This window comes from Thalassophryne amazonica, chromosome 19 (assembly GCF_902500255.1).
Source record: "Thalassophryne amazonica chromosome 19, fThaAma1.1, whole genome shotgun sequence".
NCBI classification, from domain to species: domain Eukaryota; kingdom Metazoa; phylum Chordata; class Actinopteri; order Batrachoidiformes; family Batrachoididae; genus Thalassophryne; species Thalassophryne amazonica.
The window spans coordinates 30,064,126-30,085,378 of record NC_047121.1 but is presented as its reverse complement, the minus strand read 5'-3'; the positions used below and the strand labels follow the sequence as shown (position 1 = coordinate 30,085,378).

The following is a 21,253-nucleotide window of genomic DNA, read 5'->3' as shown; positions in this document are numbered from 1 at the left end:
ATCCATGGTCTCATGGATTGCTGTCTGTGGTCCTCATGGATTACCGTCCATGGTCCTCATGGATTACCGTCCATGGTCCTCATGGATTACCGTCCATGGTCCTCATGGATTACTGTACATGGTCCTCATGGATTACTGTCTGTGGTCCTCATGGATTACTGTCTGTGCTCCTCATGGATTACTGTCTGTGATCCTCATGGATTACTGTCCATGGTCCTCATGGTTTACCATCCGTGGTCTCATGGATTGCTGTCTGTGGTCCTCATGGATTACCGTCCATGGTCCTCATGCATTACCATCCATGGCCCTCATGGATTACTGTCCATGGTCCTCATGGATTACTGCCTGTGGTCCTCATGGTTTACTATCCATGGTCTTCATTGATTACTGTCCGTGCTCCTCATGGATTACCATCTGTGATCTCATGGATTGCTGTCTGTGGTCCTCATGGATTACCATCCGTGGTCCTCATTGATTACTGCCCACGGTCCTCATGCATTACCGTCCATGGCCCTCATGGATTACTGGTTTTGGGATTATGGTTAGGGGTTCTGGTTAAGATTAAGGGTTAGGTTTACGATTAAGGTTTGGTTTTAAACACTGTGGTCTAAGCCATAGGGTGTCAGACGTTTGGGCCAGCTTCACCATATCTCATTACAATCATGATAAAGATTTTCTTTTTTGTCCTTCAAGTACTTAAAGTATTAAGTAACTGTGGTAAAGTTCGTAAGATAGATAATTACAAATATTTTGGAACCAAAGAAAGTATTTAAGATCATTACTTTGAAACAGTAATTTCGGCCCCACATGCAGATGGAAAGCAAGTAAACGTGTGTAACCTCATAATCACGTGACCTAAGTTGACCAATCAGAAGCGCTACGTACAAATAGCATGTTGTATTATTAATACTGTTACATACAGATAGCCACTATTGAATATTTATCAATAAAATGTCCCCTGTGGTGTTAGCGCAAAGAGTCTACAGAAACATGCACGAGATTCGAGTTTGCAAATGTTTTTCAGTGTTGAACTTTATTATAAACAACAAAATGTAGCGGAAGCTACTTGGTCCTCTAAGGGTTTTCAGAGTTATCTGAAATGCTAAGCCACGAATGAAAATTTTGCTTTGCCAATTAGCGATTAGCATCTTAGTGTAACTGTGACCATCACTGACTACATGTATAATAGATACTGCAGTACTGATTTTATGTTGTTAAAAGTGACTTGAAATGTGACTTTTACGTAGTAGTTTATGACTTTATGGGGGATTTAATACGGTTGTTAATTAATTTTATCTCCTGTATATGTTTCATGAGTGTCTTGCCTATACAGTAAAATCTGTATGTAACTGAATTCAGTTCGGTACCTGGTTGGCTGGTGGTTTTGTCCAAATGGAAGAGATTAATAATAACAGCACACGAAATGGACTTACTAATGGTCACTTTGGTGATATTTTTCTATAATGCTGTAGAAATGATGGTAAAATGCCTGTCCAAACGCATGTTGATAGGCCTTTGCTAAACAAAAAAGCAAACCAGTATTAATTCTTTTATACATTTTGGGGCATTACACATCAGTAGTCTGACATGTGACTAATTTTGTTGATTCCACTGTGATGATTAGTTTGCAAGAAAATACATAATGTCGCAGGTTTTCAAGCCAAATCTTTGCCACAGATCATCTCTCAGGTTAGGTTGAGCTGTTTATATCAACATGCAAATGAAGCAGCTCAATGCAAACTGTTGTGTTGACATGAACACGGCGTCCACACAGGCAGACCTGCTCCACAGCACACAGTGTGGAGACCGTGGACATGCTGAGAACTGAGATATTACATGCTGTTAGATCCATCAGACTGTCAGGGTCACATGCTTCTCTTGTTTCTCAGAATATTTTAAATGAAAAGAAAAATGAATGATTCTGCTGTTTACTGGAGTGAAGCCTTTCAGATCATGTTTTTTTCTTTTACTGTATGTCTTTGTTTTGATACAGATACCGGAAATAAGAGGTTTCCACAAAAGACCTGGAAAGGTATGGAGAAAAAAAAGTTATTTCTGTGACTAATAAAATACCTTCCAGTGTATTCTAAAGAAATATCTACCTTCTGGTTCAGATTGTCATCCATGAACATGCTGATTTTGGAGGGGAGGCGTTTGCACACTACTGTGATGTCGAGGATGCTACCATGATGAAGCTGTCTCCGGTCATCTCAGTCAGAGTGGTCAGAGGATGGTAAGGACCTTCAGGTCAGAGCACTTTGGTGCAGTTCAAACAAACGCCACATCTCCTTGTTTGGCTCAGGTCATTTAGTTTAGTGTGACAGAATCACCAGAACACCTAATCCCTCTGGTTACAGTACAAGATGTGTTGTTTCTGTCTTTCATTCTTTTTTTTTGTTATTCACATTTTATTGTTTTTTCGATTGTATACAAATAAAACAGAACACGAACACAGTGGGGTTTAGTACAAATCAGACAAAGTCAGATCTAATTACTATTACAAAGGATAGCCATTTTTTCCAAAATTCTTCAAAAACATCCATCTGGAGTTTCACCTTAAATGTCAACCGTTCCATAGTGAAAATCTGATGTATAATGTTAATCCACTCATTAATAGTTGGTATTTCTTTCTGAAGCCAGTGCCTGGTTATACATTTTTTCCCTGCTACCAATAACACTTTCATCAAATAGAGTTCTGCTTTTGTAAGTTTTAATACTAACAAATCTCCAAGATATAGTATTTCAAATTTTCTATGAATTTTCTTTTTAAAAACTGTTTCCAAAACAATATGCATTTCATCCCAAAATGGGGTAACAGAAGAACAATTCCAGAATATATGAAAATGGCCTGCCAACGTTTGACCACATTGCCTCCAGCATTCGAACTGGTCTGAATATTTCGACTGTTGGGCTGGTGTACGGAAATAACAAATTGCATTTTTCCAAGAAAATTCTCTCCATGAAGGGGCACTGGTAACGGACCATTGTTGCTGACATATTCTCTCCCAACTGTCCAACGTTAAAGAAAAATTGCCCTCTTTTTCTCACCTATCTTTTAAATGTGTGGAGTCATTACCTTGTAAATTTTGAATCACCATATACAATTTGGAGATAATTTTTTGGATTGGGGCATGGTTATATGCACTCAACAGAATATCAAAAATGTCCCCTTTCTCAAAAATTGGTTTATGAATTAATTGTTTTTTAATAAAGTCCCTAATTTGTAAATACCTGAAGTGGTCTTGATTTATTAGTCCGAACTTTTCTTTTAGATCCTGGAAGCTCATTATCACACCTTTCTCGAACAAAGTATAATATGTAGTAAGGCCCTTACTGCACCAGGTTTTAAATCCTGAATCTACTTTCCCTGGTATGAAATCTGAATCGTAAGCAAACCATTTCAAAAATTCTAATTTCTCATAAATGTCGTATTTTTTGATGATGTCCCTCCATACCTTCAGTGAACTGTTAAAAATTGGGTTATTTATATCTAATACTACATTTTTCATCAAGGGATCTCCAATAAGTGTACTAATTGGACGTTGTTCCATTAAACCCTGATCTATCTCCTTCCATTTTGAATTGTAACTTGGGTTACACCAGCAGACTAATGGTCGCAGTTGTGCCGCTTTATAATAATCAATGAGGCAAGGTAAAGCAAGCCCCCCTTGCTCTTTAGAGAGTTGCAGTGTTTTAAACTTTACTCTGGGTTTTTTACCAGCCCAAACAAATCTAGAAATAATTTTGTCCCATTCTATAAAGTATACTTCTGGTCTTGTAATTGGAATTGACTGAAATAAATATAACATTCTCGGAAGGATGTTCATTTTTACAGTATCCACTCTTGAAGTAATATTCAAATATGGTATCAAATTCCATCTCGCAACTTCCTGAATAATTTCTTTTTTTAAAGGATCATAATTTAATTCTTCAAGGTTAGACAAATCAGTCGGTAAATTGATACCTAAATATTTCATAACTTTTTTGTTCCAGTCAAATTTAAATGCTTGACTCATATGGACGGAAGGGCAATAAATAAAACACAAGACTTGAGATTTTTGTTCATTCAGTTTGTATCCAGAATAACTCCCATAATCTCTCAGGGTTGCAATTAATTCTGGAAAAGTCTCTGTGGGATTTGATAGATAAACCATGACATCATCTGCAAACAGAGCCAATTTTTGTTCTCCTGCTGTCATTTGAATACCTTTTATTTTTTTATTTTCTCTTATATTCTGAGCCAGAGGTTCAATAAATATTGAAAACAAAAGTGGACTGAGCCCACATCCCTGTCTCGTAGATCTTTCAAGCTCAAAAGGATCAGAAAGAGCACCATTTATTTTTAATCTTGCAACGGGTTTGCTATATAATGCTTTTAATGTCCTAATAATCACTTCATCAAATTTGAATGTTTCCATAACTTTAAACAGGAAATGCCACCTCACTGAGTCGAAAGCTTTCTCCGCATCTAAGCTCAATAAAATTGCCTGTGTTTTGTTTAAATTTATATGTCTAATGATTTGTAAAGATCTCCTCACATTGCCATGAGTTTGTCGTGCCTTAACAAACCCAGTTTGGTCAAAATGTATTATTCTTCCATCCTTCTGGCTAAAATAGATGTGAATATTATATAGTCTATATTTAATATACTTATAGGCCTATAGTTTGAGGGAGGAATCTCTCCTCCAAGAACCCAGTTATAAGTTTTCAACAAGATTGGAGATAAAGCAGTGCTTAATTTTTTGTACCACTCTGCTGTGAATCCATCGGCGCCTGGACTCTTATTGGATTTAAGTCTACCTATAGCAGATTGTATTTCTTCCTTTGTGATTTCCGAAATCAATTTTTTATTTTCCTCTTCTGTGACCGAGGGTAATGTGAGTGAATTCAGTAATTTCTCCATATTTTGATCGGTGCCAACGGGTGGTTGGGAGTATAACATTTTGTAATAATCTTTGAAGCAATTTCTAATTTGATCTATTTGGTGATATATTTCTTTTGTTATAGGGACTTGTTTGTAAGCTAATTGTTTCATATGTTTAGTGCCTCCTTCATAATAATTCTGTTTAGTAAATAAGATTTTCTTCTGGATTTCTTGGTCATATAATTCCTCTATTTGGTTTCTTTTCTTTTTTATCTCTAATTGTGTATGTTCATCTAATGCCCCCTTATGTTTAGTCTCTAGCAATAACAACTCAGATTGTAATGTCTTACGTTTTTCAGTTCTTTGTCTTTTAATATATGTAGATTTTGCTATAATCCTTCCTCTCATAACTGCTTTACAAGCATCCCATAATATGTGCACCAAGGTTTCATCATTGTCATTTATTTGTAGATATTCTGATATTTCTGCCGATAGCTGCTCACATATGTTATTATTCAGTATACTATTATTTAGTCTCCAATAAGTCTCTTTTCTACTCTGATTCATGGAAACAGACAAATATAAAGGGGAGTGATCAGAGATGTCCATGGCCCCAATTGAGCAACTCTGTATTCTATCCATATCTGTTTTAAATGTAAAAAAAATTATCGATTCTTGAATAACAAGAATGTGGGGATGAATAGAATGTATAATTCCTATCAGCAGGATGCAATGCCCATTTCTTCCAACATTAAATTTATCTTTTTAGTCATTTTTTGAGTTTGAGAGGCTGTATTCCCAGATGAGTCGGTGCTCGGTCTCAATACCATATTAAGGTCTCCTGCATAAACAAGTAGCCCCTTTGCCTCAGTTACTGCTTTTTCTATTATTTGAATATATTGCTCTGATTTGGAGCCGGGGGGGACATATATATTGTATAGTGTAAATAATTCTCCATCTAATTTCCCTATTACCATTACATACCTCCCCTCTTTATCCTTGATTGTTGAAATATGTTCAAAAATGACTCTTCCTGTTATTAATATTGCTACTCCTCTTGTATGTTTTAATCCATTGGATGAGAAGAAAACATGTTTATAACCTTGCTTTTTAAGTCTCTCATGCTCTAATCCGGCCATGTGAGTCTCTTGCAAAAATGCAACATCAATTTTCTCCCCCTTCAATTTACTCAGTATTTTACTTTGCTTATTGGGGCTCAAAAGCCCATTTACATTAAGAGTTAAAAAATTTAGCATTTGTATGTGGTAAAAATCTTGATGAGAATATACCCTTTATGTGACACCCTGAACTTGTCAGTATGAGTTTCATGACTACAATACACATAATACCCACTGTAAACTGAACTATCAAAAACATTAAGAACACCAAACGACATGAAATAAAATAAAATCAGAAAGTCTTCCTTTTCCTCAGGATCCCTGGATACCTGGATGTCTTTGCTGGAAAGTGGGGAGAAAGGTCCCTCCCTATGGTCAGGGCTCCCCCTTGTGGCGGAATATATGTATATATATATGTATATATATATATATATATATATATATATATATATATATATATATGTATATATACACACACACACACATATATACTTTTTTTTTTTTTTTTGTAAAACTATACCGTCTTTCATTTCCTCGTCGACAAATCTCTCTCTCCTCTGCAAAACTATTGAAGTCTCTCTTTCACTCTCAACAGTTGATTCATGGCCTCCTGGGCGTACTTGTTGCCATGGGAATTCGGCGTTGATTCTCTCCTCGATGTTCGCGTCTGGAGGCGTCTTCGTCCTGCCCACTGTCACCTCCAGCCCTCGGGCCCACAACTCCCGCGTAGCGTCCTCCGCGTCATTATACCTTCTTGGCCCATCACTCCAGTGAATGCGTATCCGCGTAAAAGGTGTTTGGAAACGGATACCCTTTTCCTTGAGTACTCGCTTAATGTCTCCATATGATCTGCGTTTCTCCATCACCTCCAACGCATAATCATGGTCAAAGTAAATCTGTTTATTATTCGGCATCACCTTTGTCTTCCATGCCAGTCTCAAAACCATTTCCTTCACCTCAAACTGCAAAAAATTGACTATTATTGATAGCGGAGGTGAGCCTGACTCATGTTTACGTGCCGATGACCTGTGTGCACGCTGGATTTGAAGTGAGGTGCCTTCAGGTAATGGTAACTCCTTGGTGAGGAGATTATTCACAAAAGTCACAAGAGCCGGTTTCGGTGTCTTCTGGGATTCCGTATATGCGAATATTGGATTCTCTTGAACGAGACTCGAGACTGATTACTTTGTCTTGTAGTTTTCTTTGCTCTTTCAGCAGCTTGAGTAGCGTTTCTTTTGTCACCACGCCACAAGCCTCGAAATCCGCAATGCGCTCCTCGGCACTGGCTATGGCTTTGCAGTGTGTTTCCAAAGTGGCTGCTTGATCTATCAGCCTTTGGTTCAAATCTTTAGTAAATACAGCAAGTTCCGCTCTTATGGTTTCTGCCATATCTGCTTTCATGCCCAGGATAGCCTCACTGATTTCCTTCAAAGTTGGAGAGTCTTCGCTTGAATCCGCCGTTGACTCAGATAACGCGCCGCCACCATTTTCGTCCTCCTCGTCTTCGAGTTGTTCCTCGTGCACAATTTTAGATATATCCTCCTCATTTGTCGTTTTTCTTGGATTCCACTGTCCTTTTTTAGACTTACCCCCACTCATAATATCCTCTGTTAATTTTCAGCGTATTTCTTGAGTTTGGAGGGTTATTTTAAGCCAGTTTTAGACGGAGTGAAACAACTATGCACCTGTCTTGTCGCTAGCCATTCCGGAAGTCTCTGTCTTTCATTCTTTATAGCAAAATAAGTCCAGCATTAGTCCTAACCAGTAATGAGCTCATTCGCATCTGGTGTACGTATTTACTGTGTAAGAATTAAGTGTCGGTGCAAACTACAAATCAAGCTTTTCTTTGGTCTGGACAGGTGTGTATTTTCCTCAGATTTACAGTTAAAAAAAAACTTGTGTCCTCTTTGGTCATTTGTGTAATGTCACATTATTCTTACATTTTAGCTGGCTTCTCTTTGAAAAACCTGGGTTCCAGGGGCGTACCATTGCCCTTGAGGAGGGTCCTACAGAGCACATAGTGAACATGTGGACAGAGGAAGGAATGCCGTCCATGCTAAACCATATGGGTCAGAGTGTCCCAACAGCACCTATGGTCATAGGTTCTATTCGACTTGCAGTTCAGGTAAAAATAAATAAACAAATAAAAAATGTTGAGTTCATCTCATCTATTTCTTTTATGATTTGTTGGGTGTCATCTGTTGCAGCCTTGTTGTAGTTCTGCTTTGTCCCGGGCTGAGCCTTGTGAGTCCAAGTAACACAAGTAATAATCAGTCATCCCCCATATACTGTATACTGCCCAATGTTGCAAATTTACATATCATATTTTTCTGAGTATAAGTCCCAGGACATCCCCAACTAGTAAAAAAAAAAAAGCTTTTACTTATACAGTACTTGCTTTTCTCTAACCTCAGTTTATAACATCAGAGGTTTAGGACTAGGATTAGCCTGAAATGGGTATCAGACCTGTGACCTGTCCTATTTGGCCCTAAGCAATTGTTATTCCCTCCCAGATGTGGCAGGAATTGTAGTATTTTGACATTCCAGCTGATTAGACTTGGCTCATACTCATTTGTACCAAGGGTGATGGGGCCCTAACATTCAAGTACAATGTCATGAGTTCTTACAGGTATGACCATAGATACTGGGTTCTTATGAGCTTTTTGATGTATTCTCAGGAACAACTAAAAATGTTCACAACCAATTTTATGTGTGTGTGTGTGTGTGTGTGTGTGTGTGTGTGTGTGTGTGTGTGTGTGTGTGTGTGTGTGTGTGTGTGTGTGTGTGTGTGTGTGTGTGTGTGTGTGTGTGTGTGTGTGTGTGTGTGTGTGTGTTTTGTAGGATTACAGCACACCCCGTATTAACTTGTATTCAGAGGTGAATGGGTTGGGAAGGATGTCTTCATACTGTGATGAGGTGATAGAGATTGGAGCCTATGCACTCCCACAGACCACCGGCTCCATTAAAGTTCATTCTGGGGTGTAAGTTTACACTCTGTTTTGGTACTGATGTGATGCAGCCATAAATGTAGTAAGTAACCATGATTCATGATGAAAATAATCCCGGTCATAGCGTTGGATATAGTGAAGCTAGAGGGTGGAGTCACGCATGGCCGTGTGCCGTCAAAGAGCATGAGCTGCAATTACCAAAGAGGGCAAAAAGCGATGTTTGAATTAGGATTGATTAGTGCGCTGTTCTTGAAAACCATCCTTCATCTCCATGGTAGACTTTATACAGAACACTACGTTCTGTATACTATACATTTTCTTTACTATGAAAATAAAGCATCCAAGAAACACAAGTTGACAAAGAAGATCTTATTTTTAACACAGTAATAAGTTCAGTACAGCAGTGTGATTGGCAACTGGAAAATTGGAAAACATGTGCATGTGCCAGTGTTCTTCTGGAGAATTGTGAACAAATGTATTGGAAGTTGAAGACTGCTGGTGATAATTGTAGTGATTCTGGGTGACCTCAGGCCTGTAGGCCTAACGTACAAACTGAGAATTAATTTAATTTATTTTAATTATTCAATATCCTTGACATCCCACCAACTTAAATGCAAGTATGCATTCACCCTCTTTAATCCTACAGTCAACTCCAGAGTGTGCAGTGAGCATTATTTTGTGCCAAGCTGGAAATTTCATGTCATTAGGCTCTTGGGACAACGACATCATGAGAATTAATCTGTGGATTTGTTTACATTGCATGATGCACCATGCTGTGGTTAGTGATGACCGAGTCGTGAGTGTGTTTCCATGTTAGTGTTCTGCCCAGGTGTTATGATAGTGAAGCCCCACTATTTCTGCCAGGAAGGTAAGAAAATTAACTCTTTTTAATTCTAATTTAATTAATTATATTATTTATTTAAAAAGCGAACCAAAAACAGGTATGTACGGCATTTATGGTCCGTGTAAGCCCATTGTAGTGATTGCCCTTGGTACTTCTGCATTCACTCAACACGCACACTGTGTTGCACATCCAGGTACTTCGTGTCCTTTTTGCCCTCTTTAGTAATGGCGGTCGTGCCCCCATGTAGGCATGGCAGTGTAACATTAGCGGTGTAGGGAGGGCACTCTCTAGCTTTGTTATATCCAACTCTATGATCCCAGTATGTCTCAAGAGGAATAGAACTAGGTCAGACATAATACAGACCCAAACCTATATTAAGTCATTTACAGCATTTTATTACCTCCACTAGCGAAGTTGGGCGGAGGCTGTTATCACACGTTTGTTTGTCTGTTTGTGAACAGCCTTTAACCCACGATTTTTCATAGATCGTTATGAAATTTTTACAGATGATTCATGTCCTAATAGGCAAGAATTGATTCAATTTTCAAGGTCAGAGGTCAACACCAGGAAAAATCCTATCCTTTAACATTAAATGGGTTTTCAAAAATTCATAACGCTGTCAAAAAAAGATTGAATATCGTTCATATTTGAGAGTATTATGTATCAACTGACGAAGTGGAAAACCCCATTTAAATTATATTTTACATTATATCTTAATCAAACTCAATCATGCTCATATTTGAAAGTGAGGTGCAGACTGGCACTCACTGTCACCTGACAAAGTTTGATCCAGGTCTGATCCAGATTGTGGATTTTGTGGACATTTGAAGTTAATATTGAAAAGCTTATTTGGTGTACATTTTGCATTATATCTCAGTCAAAAGTGCTTCAATCATTCATTACCATTTGTGACAATGAAGTGCAAACTGGCACTCTCAATAAATAGACTAAGTTTGATCTGCATCTGTATCCGCATCCATATTGCAGATTTAGCAGCTATTTGATTTTAACATTGAAAAGCTCCTTTGATCTATATTTTGTATTATATTTTACCTTACAAAAAGCCACTTCTAACAGGACTTTGACCTTGAAAATTCTTTCCAAAGTAAAAATTTGTGGAATTGGAAACTAGCGTTGGCTGAGGTTTGCGCTCTACAAGCGCAGTGCTCTAGTTATCATTGTAATTCAACTCTCTCGTTCTGTCTCTCTGTGTCTGTCTCTTACGTTGTTCCTGTGTGGCTTCAGCTGGCTGCTGTTCAGTGACCCCGGCTTTGCAGGATTCCTAGCAGTACTGGAGGTGGGGGAGTATCCCTGCCCACAGGCCTGGGGTTTCGCTGAGCCCTTTGTCGGCTCTCTCAGACCACTGCGAATGGTAGAGTACATTAAGTCTGCCTATGAGTTTGCAGTGTATTAAAAAAATAGTTTGGATCGATCAAGCATAAACTCGCTGTTTTAGTTTGACAGATATTTGTCTTTTCACTGTAGGGAACGATTAGAGTGGAGCATCCCAACGATGTCAAGGTTTGTATGAAGATGTGATTGTTTTATTTCAGTGGATTGCATTTCCAGAATGCTTTACACTGATGCTTCAAATCCACACTCCAGTGTCAGCATGCTGCTATGCAGTCCTCATTTTAACTGTTGCTATCTGCTGGTCTGAAAGTTTTGATGCTTTATTTTTAACTGTTAATTTTATTATTCCTATGGATGTAGGATTTTGTTTTATGTGTGTTGTATTACACTGAACACTTCATATTTAAAGTGTTGTATGACTAACCTATTATTATTATTGTATTATCCATCTTACTGATTTTCTTGTTTGATCAGGTAATGATCCTTTGACCCTCTGGGTGCAAGTCCGCCTCTCTAACTTTTTGGACACCACTTCCCCTTAAAATTGCGTCTAAATTGACTAGTTCCTCCCTTTCGTATAAAAACATACTTGTAGAAGCGTCGAAAACTTCTACATTGTAGTCTGCCTTATTGATTTAATGGATAATCAGTGAAATACTGTTCAAACAGGTGAAATTATCATGAAAGTTGTTTCCAGATGCGTGCATGGAGAAACGACATGTTGAGGCTTGAATAAAATGCAGATGATGTTGTGAAATGTTGCAGCTTGTTCATCCAGCAGAGTACTGCAGGAACTACACAAGACCACTGATCAGACTGGTCCAAAGTATTTACTGAGTCAGTATTAGTACTGATACGAAAACAGCAAGTGAATGCGTTAGCTTCGAAATTGTGTCACACTGAGTTCCATGCGGTTTCAAAATTAGCTCCTGAATTTTTAGGTAAAACTGAAAAATGACAACCAAACTCCAAATGTTACGATTTTTTTCTTCGGTATAATGTGATCTGCACAGATGTCACTGTGACTCCATTGTCCATGTTTAGCACTTTTATATAATCCATTTAAAATGATGCAGATGGAATGTTGCATTGGTGTCTGCTGGGTTGATATTTGTATTTGTGGTGGAGTCACACATTGAGTTTTGGTGATGTTCTGTACTGGACTAGGCAAAAGCATGTCTCTTATGCTGCGTTTACACATAGGCAAGACACATTACGAATGTCATATTTGCGTCATTCTTGGCACAGTCCTGACATTCTTAACGTCTGAATAGGTTTCTTAATAGTGCATGTTGGTGCGTGATTTTCATGGAGTGTGTTTTTGGCTGTCAAAAAAATTTTCTATGAATGTCACGCGTCACCCTCATTTTGCCTCATGTCATGGAGGTTGCAACTGAGCGTGTTGATCTGTCTTGATTAGTGGTGATCCTTAATAGAGCGTGACAGCGTTCTTCTCTGACTGCGCACAATTAAACCTTGCTGCACTGCATTCAGTTTCATTTCTGCAGTATGCTGAAGGAGTACAGTGATGCCAAGTTGGCTAAAAGTCTCGTTCCAAATGCTCCTCAGCGCGCTCCTCCAGGTGTTCCACCTGCTGCTGTGCCTGATGTTTGGGAAAACGAGCGAGACGAGAGCCGCATGGAACCACACATCTGGCTCTCAGTCTCCTCCTCCTCTCTGCGCCACTCCACGGCACATAGCCCAACTAAGCATGCAGTCACAAACTTCTTCTGCTGTGGCTGTTGAGGAGCAAACTGGAGCGATCTGAATTGTTCAGCAACTGACAGTTGGATGAATATGGGTGTGTGTGTGAGGAGACAATTCGCCTCATTCACAACATGACAGAACTTAACGATTCGCTGTAACACATGATAGCACACAACAGCTTGCAGTAGCGCAGGACATTATTCTTGACCGTGCGTAATGGTTCCTTATAATTCTCCAGCAACACGTGCCATTAATCGTAACACGTGGCAACAGGTTGCAGCAGTTCCTGAGGACACCTGGCGCCTCTGCCCCGAATCATCACATTTGTGATCAGCAGCCAAGAATGTGTACTTCGTGGCATTCGTGACGTACCATCGTTATGTGTAAACACAGCATTACTAAATGGCGAACTGATCAGAGGGCACGAGGACTGATCATGATCATAAACTTGACTGAACTTACCCTACTCTTTTTGGTGTCATGTTTATGCTGACATGAATATATTAAGTCAGACACACAAACATTAGAGCTGTATTTATCTCTCTTGTCCTTCTCACGCAGGCTTTATTGTTTGAGAAGCCCAACTTTAATGGCGAGTGCTTGGAGGTGCACAGTGATGTGTACAACTTGACAGGACAAGAGGAAGAAATGGATAGAACAGATGGGAAGAAGAAGAAGAAGATGCTGACATCTGTGGGGTCTCTCAAGATACTTGGTGGCCTGTAAGAACATGTGTGACTCCAGATATTGACTGAACGTGATGGTGATGATCATTTTTGCCCTCATAAAACTAATAACATCTCTGTTTTGGTCTTTGTAGCTGGGTGGGCTATGATGAGCCGGACTTTGAGGGACAGCAGTTCGTCCTGGAGGAGGGGGAGTATCCTCACTGCGGTGACTGGGGAGGACAAACCGACGGGCTTCTGTCACTTCGACCCATACGCACAGTGAGTCCAACACGCTGTGTAGAGAGGTGACTATATTTCAGTCAGAGTAGACATCCAAAAACTGCCACTCAGTAAGCTGGTTCCTCGGTTGTGGCTGAGTATCCCTCAGTGTGATGCTGGACCCATTTCTCCGGCACATCAGTGCCTCGTAAATGTAGAAAAGCACATGCAGTGTACAGATTAGTACATTTACTGTCTTGGGCCCATCTGTTATGGGGTTTTTGGGTTTTGTTCAGGTCTGTTCCCCTTGTCCTGTATGTGTGCACCTGTTCTCTTGTCTGTGTGTGTGTGATATTTGTGTGGTGTGTTGTTTGCACTTCTCATGTGCTGGTGGTATGTATATCCTATATTACAGGTTGTTGGTATTATTCTTTGTGGTTACTTGTTCTTTTATGTGTTCAGTTCATTCCCAGGGGCTAGACGCATTTCAGTCTTCTTGTTTGCACTCCCTGTTTTACTGTTGTTGTTTTTTTCTCCTCACCCTGCGCTCAGGGTTAGTTTGTATTTTTGTTGAAACCTTTCCCACACCTGTTTTTATGTTTCACTGACTGAATATTAAACTTTGGCTTCTTTTGGAACTCATCTTTGTCTTGGCTGTTCTGCATATTGGGGTTCTGCTTTTGATTTGTTCCTGGCTCTGAATCCTGGCAGATATAATATGATCTGATGTTAATAAGGCCAAAAGTAATGTCACTGCTGATTGTGTAAAGCAGAACATTGCTCATTTAAGGGCATCAGTTTTACAGCTGTCACATTCCTCTGTCTCCAGGTTTTAAATCTGGGGGGTATTAACTCTTGATGACCTTCCCTTTACATTGTCTGACCAGTCATTAGCCATAACTTCTGCATATGATAATTACATTTATCTTGATGTCTATGTAATAGATGTCATCTCTTGTGCACAAAAACAAACTTTCTACATATCTGTGTGAAACTGCTAACTTTTAATTAATTATTTATTTTATTTAGGATTTCCAGTGCCCCCATGTTAAACTCTTCAGTGATCTGGACTTTGGAGAGCTGGGACTAAGCATGGATTTGGTGGGACCCATCCCCAACATGGAGGGTGTTGGCTATGGTATCAAAACCCAGTCCGTCAACGTCCTGGGTGGAGTGTAAGTTCAACATTTTCTATCTAAATAACAACTCAAAATGTTCTTGATGTGAAGGTAAACAGAAATACACAAAGAACAGATTTGTATCCTGTTCTTATGGACCTGCAGTTTCCTGGCATTAAAATTCACTAGTTTGTTTGTGCGTTCAGACGCTTCATTCTGTGGTAATGATCAGGCTGGTGACAACTGGCACAAGGTCAGTTTTAATTATTTTGGTGTAAATTGGGACTTAGAACTTCTTTTCAAGTCTCTCAAATAATAATCTTGGCATTTTGCAGAAATATATCAGGCCAATGTCTGCACTTTTGTAGCTTACATATTAAAGTGCAAAGTATTTAACAAATGGACTGTAGAGGTGATAAAGGACTTCAAGGTGACCGACTGTTTTACACTTAGGTAAAGCGCGTGGTCGTTCAGATGGCAGCGGTCACTGTGCCATTACACCATGATCATTGTGTGAGCAACAACTGGAGAATCTTTGCAACACTGAAGTCAGGAGGTGTGAGAAACACACACCTCCTGCCCCACCCTTTCAAAATGAAAGCTCTAGCCATGCACCGCTGCTACAGTAATTACTGTATTCGTAGTGACCAAGGTGTTCCGCACGAAATTCTGCCTGATGAGAACCAGTTTACATACATTTGTTAGAACACCCATTTTGATATAATGTCTGATTTCATCACAAATAAAAAATAAATCACAAGTAACTCACCTGTTCGTGTCCGTTTTTATCTTTTTCTCATTCATTAAATGTCTTCTTTGTCAGCTGATGTCTGGCGTGTCCATTGGAAAGTTGAGACAGAGAACTGTCCTGATGGTTGGTCATTGGTTTTGTCCTGTGCTTGTTCGTAGTTTGCCAGTGGACATTCAGTCGAGGTTTAGCTGCTTTCTCATGTCAACAGCAGTAAAACCGTCACAGCAAAATTCTGTCTGAACCTTGTCAGAGTTATCCATTGTCCCGGAACATTTCCTATTTTCTTGCATGAGTCTTTCAGAATATGAGCACATTTCAACATAAACTTTGATTCCACTACCAGCGCACACTGATGATATCATCGCGGATAAGAAAAAAAAGAAAAACATCATGAAAACTTTTTTTTTTTTTTTGCTTTTTTTTCCCCCCCTTTTTTACGATGTGTTGGGGTCACAAAGTAATTTAATTTTGTGTGGGCATTTAACCGACTTCCTTCAAAAAGGGGGTGGGATGGTGCTCGGGCCTGTGCACGCCGATGTGTGGATACAGTAACAATAGTTACTTGTGTAGCACTTTCTAAAGTTATATACAAATTACTTCCCAAAATGAAATACAATAAAAGTCCAAAGTTTAACTAATGAACACTCTAGTTTCTCTACACTTCTGTCATTATCAGGATGCACAAGCTGGCAGCATTATTCAGTTTTATATCATAATAAATATAGAATCGAACAATATCTTTTCTTTTTTTTTGCCATATCAGCCAGCCCTATAAATACACAGAGTTATTAGTCTCTCCTCCAGAGGTGGGAATAAGTCACTGTCAAGTCTTTCTCAAGTCATCAGTCTGCACATCCCAAGTCGTCTCAAGTCAGCTTGCAAACAGTTGGTGGTCATTATGACTTGAGACTTAACTTGGGACTTGCTGATTCATCACTTGAGAGTGACTTGATGGTGACTTACTCCCAGCTCTGCTCTCCTTTGTTTAATGGGACATTTTCATGTTTCTCTGCTGTGATTGGCTCAGTGATGTAGAGGCACGGGTGATGTGATTTGCTGACGGCACAAACCTCACTCAGCCGTTCTGCACAAAATGTGAACGCTTAATATGCAGGTTGTTGTGCTGGTGTTTTGTGCACGTCCTGATCATCTTTGGGTGTGTGCATCTCATCTCTTCATACAAACATGACTAAGTCTTTCTGTTGTTGTTGGACCTGTCAGACATGGGACACACGTGTACACACCGACACACACACGTACACACACACGTCACACAGTCCTAGAGAATACTTGATGAATTAACTCACCTGATCCAGTTTGATCATTAATACTTCAGGTTTGATAAAACAACTCAGCATTTACAAAAGTCATGTATGTGGAAACGGGTGCTCATTATGGGATTGTATTCAGAATTTAAGTTGTCATGGTGACGCACACTCTGTCCCAACAACGAGACGGCCGACAGTATCCAGAGAGAAATGATCAATTAAGGATATTTATGCCACTTACTGGTTCAAAACGTGCTCTTCCTTTTCAGTGAACAAAGTTCATCATTTAGCCTGCTGCAGGTTGGGTCTAATTTCAGCTTCATCCGACCTTTAGGAGAGACATTGTGTTGGCTTTACTTCTGCCTCACCTGCTTTTTTTATGGCCTCTCTTTATGATTAATCACAGCTCTGTAAAGCATGATCAGTTAATCCAGCTCAAACATCTCCAAGAAACTGATTACCTCAAACCCATTCAGTCACATCAACAAGCATGAGTGGTTATTTGATTTAAAGCTGTACGGCCTCTGAGTTTGTTTAAAGTTTAAGTTATGCAAAGAATTTTCTTTGGCACTTCTGTAATTTTTTTCCTTAGCATTTAAATAAGAGATTCATAATAGGATATTGCCAATATGATAAAAATTCACACTGTCTGGAAACTATTATAATTTCCACCCCTAAGGGGTGGAAATTCAGGCGATCAGGCACTATGTCCTACATTGGTACCAACATCGCAGATCACATGACTGCATGAGGATGCTGGGAAGGACACGGCGACTGCCAGTCGGGGTAAAGAAAGGCAGCATGACGTCAGCTGGCTGCTCGCTCAAACAAAATAAATCAAGATGGTGGAAAACGATCCAAAACTGTTTATTTCTGCATAAATCTGTTTCTTATGTATTTTGTAAATGTTATGGACTTATGAAATACTTCTAAATCTAAAAATGCTGTTTTGAAACCAAATAACACCTCTGAAGTGGTTTACAAGACATCAGTCACGAAATGGGTCAAATGTGACAGGGTTTTTTTAAACTCACTATTACTAACCCTTCTCTTGCCCCTAACCTTAACCATAACCTGACCCTACTCCTTCCCCCAACCCTAACCATAACCTCGACACCCCGCTTCACTTTTAACTTCATGCAGCCATCACGGAATTAATGAAAATGGATTTGTGCTGCCGTGATGAAAATGAGGCACTTTTTGTCACAATATCACGAACCAATAGATTAATTCATGTTCCGTGCTCCTGAATCATGACATATCATGAGACTGGGTTGTACAGATGTTAGTGTGCACAGTCCGGGAACGTGCATCAAGCAAGTGGGTCAGGTCACAGGTCATCACAAAACCTCATGCATGCGCTTCATCCTGCAGTTTATCTGCACAATAGCATTTGGAGGAAAAGACTATATTCACCACTGAATCCCCCACATAAATATGCTCTCAAAAGTAAACTGACATTGTAATGCTTGGATATCAGTAGAAACAAAATCTGTTGAATTTTCTGAAATTTAAAAGGAATATAGCTTTAAGTTGATTCAACACAATTCAACATTAGACTGGTTGCCACTTTAATGTTTTGAAGTAGTCCAGGTTTTACAGTGTGGACAGCATTCAGGTTCAGTCAGGAAATGGAACAGAAACATAAGACCTGGAGGTTCATTTATCGACCATTCATACACACAGATTTGTGTGTTAATTGTTCACCTGAACATTTCTATGCAAAGTTTTTAATTTACCAACTTATACTTAGGAATGTGTGTAAACATACATACAGCTCTGACTATGTATACGTACAGCATCTACTGGTAGAACATGGAATTGCATCTACAAAGCATTGCTGCCATCAGAGCATACAGCCTCGTCAATGCACATTCTTTATTTACTCAAAGAAATAAGTACACAGTTTGTAATTATGTCTGTTGGAAACAGACACTAAACCTCCTTGTGCCAAAACCTACAAATACAGACAAAAAATATATTTTCAGATTAATATTTCATTAGGTTTCATCTAAGTATCATGTCATGGTTTGCCTGTTGTTTAAAAGAAATTCTGTCACACATTTAAATGTGCCACATAATTTATAATTAATTTATTAGTGTGGTAAAAAAAAAAAGTGTACAATAGTACATGAAAAGCACGCAGAAACAGAGATTTAAAAGTTGTCCAAAAAATAAAGATGGTCAGAAATATAAAAATGATCAAGAAATATAAAACGTCACAATATAAAAATTGTCAGAATTATAGGTTTGCCCCAAAATAAATTTTAAATGAAACATCTGGTAAGAGAAATTGTATTAACCTGTTAAAAATAAACCACTTCCGATAAAAAGTTTTCACAAGAGTACAAAGGATGCTGGGAAAACTGTAATGATAAATAATTATCTGCTTATTCTGTTAATTGGAAAGTTTGATGCTGATTTTTGTGGTGAGTGTGTTAAAGCTTGTTAAAATGGTGCCCTCAAGTGATTGTGATGTATGAGTTAAGAAACAACATGTGGCACCATTTGTGAATGGTTGGGTTCAAAACTACTTATGGACTCATCAGTGCCACCTAGTGTTGCCATTCACTACATTTGTTTTTGTCATCACACTGCTGTGACCATACTCAAAAACCTTGAGTGCTGCAAAAGTTTCTTTTCTTTAATCTTGTGACTGGAACACAACATTTCCAGTTGGTTTTTGAACAGATGTTTTGTTGCCATATATGGTTAATTGAGGGTGTTTTTGAATGCAAATGACAACAGACATGCATGAGAATGCGGTTTATGACGTGGGATTTATCAGCATTTCTGATATGTGTGTGGCCGGCGTGCATACTCAGTTTTGTTCATATGAGAGATTTTAGAACCTTTTTTCTCACAGTTTGATAAATGTTTATTTATGTATTTCACCATGTGGTTTGTGTGTCTATGGCAGCTGGTTGGCGTTTGAGAAACCTGTGTTTAGCGGCGAGCTCTACGTCTTGGAGAAAGGACTGTACGGAAGCCCAGAGGACTGGGGGGCCCACAACTTCCGGATCTCATCCATACAGCCTGTCTTCTACGTAAGCACAGCTCTTCTGCAGCCTCTGTGATCACTCTGATCATCTGAGTGCACGGCCTCGCTGACGTGACCTTTTCACGTGGGATGGTCTCCTGTTTCCTACATTAGCAATAGAATTTAAATGAACAGAAGGTGTAAAAGTGAGTGTGGACGCTCATTCAGTAAAACTGTGCTTCTGGTTCCAGCATCCTGTCAACCTCAGAGAGATAAACATTAATTCATCTGTGTTGAATGGTTGATCTCAGCAGAAACACAAATTTCAAGAAGGAATAACTCATGTCATTCCATATTATATGGCTCCAATAGCTACAGTGGAACGTAGCAGATTTAAACATTAGCACAAAATAGTGGAAATATTTTTCCTAAATACTGATAATCCACCATGTACAAATGTTCAGGACACATTCGGTGACTTGGAAATGTTCATGTTTCCATTGCATGACTTGTCTGGAGATAAGTGATTGTAAAATTGATTATTTGTATTAAGAAATAATCTATATATTTAGTTTGACCAGTTACTTTGGGAAAATGGAGGCAGGATGTGTGCCAGTGGCTGTAATTCCTCAATGGTTAATGGAATATTTTTGTTAAATCCCTGAAATTATACCTAAAAGTCAGGACTACAGGCACACTTTCATTCATTCATGTTCATTTTCTACCACTCATCTGGCTCCGGGGTCGCTGTGGCAGCAGACAAAGCAGCTCTTCCCACATTTCCCTGTCCTCAGTCAAGTCCTGTAACTCTTCCCTGAGGGATCCCTAATTGGCAATTCCTAAATGGTTGTGATTCTTTCATTATTTTTGTGACAGGATTAGATCAGGGGTTTTTTTAAACTCATTATTAGAGCTACATGTGATGTCCTGCCATCTCCAACCAACCTACATGTCTGGTATGGAGAAGACCCAGCCTGTGTCCAGTGTGCAGCCCCGGCAACCCTCAAACACATCCTGGTGGGGTGCAAGGCAAGCCTGACACAGGGAAGATACACCTGGCGCCACAACCAGGTGTTGAAGTGCTTGGCTGCTGAACTTGAGAACAGGAGGGTAACCACCACCGCCATGCCCGTAAACCCCCAACCTACCTTCCAACACAAGATTTTCGTTCGGGAAGGAGAAAAAAGAGGGACCAAGTTATCCCCGGATCCGGGCCTGTTGAACATAGCCCGCGATTGGGAAATGCAAGTGGACCTCAGCCAGAGGCTCACCTTCCCACCCGAAATTGTAGTGACCAACCTGCGTCCTGACCTGATCCTCTGGTCCAAATCCTGCCGACGTGTCTTCATCATTGAGCTGACCGTTCCATGGGAGGATGCCATCGATGAGGCATTTGAAAGGAAGCAACTGCGATA

At 39.4% G+C, this 21,253-nt stretch overlaps 1 protein-coding gene across 1 annotated transcript in view; it reads left to right on the top strand.

The window, feature by feature from the left end:
* Positions 1-21,253, top strand: part of LOC117501189 (titin homolog) — a 148,121-nt gene that overhangs the window by 114,369 nt on the left and 12,499 nt on the right. The window contains exons 8-17 of the mRNA XM_034160037.1: positions 1,994-2,032; positions 2,115-2,233; positions 7,930-8,107; positions 8,824-8,963; positions 11,020-11,146; positions 11,260-11,295; positions 13,396-13,556; positions 13,655-13,781; positions 14,751-14,896; positions 19,779-19,905. Of these exons, the coding sequence (XP_034015928.1) occupies positions 1,994-2,032; positions 2,115-2,233; positions 7,930-8,107; positions 8,824-8,963; positions 11,020-11,146; positions 11,260-11,295; positions 13,396-13,556; positions 13,655-13,781; positions 14,751-14,896; positions 19,779-19,905 (1,200 nt within the window). The remainder of the gene's footprint in view (positions 1-1,993; positions 2,033-2,114; positions 2,234-7,929; positions 8,108-8,823; positions 8,964-11,019; positions 11,147-11,259; positions 11,296-13,395; positions 13,557-13,654; positions 13,782-14,750; positions 14,897-19,778; positions 19,906-21,253) is intronic.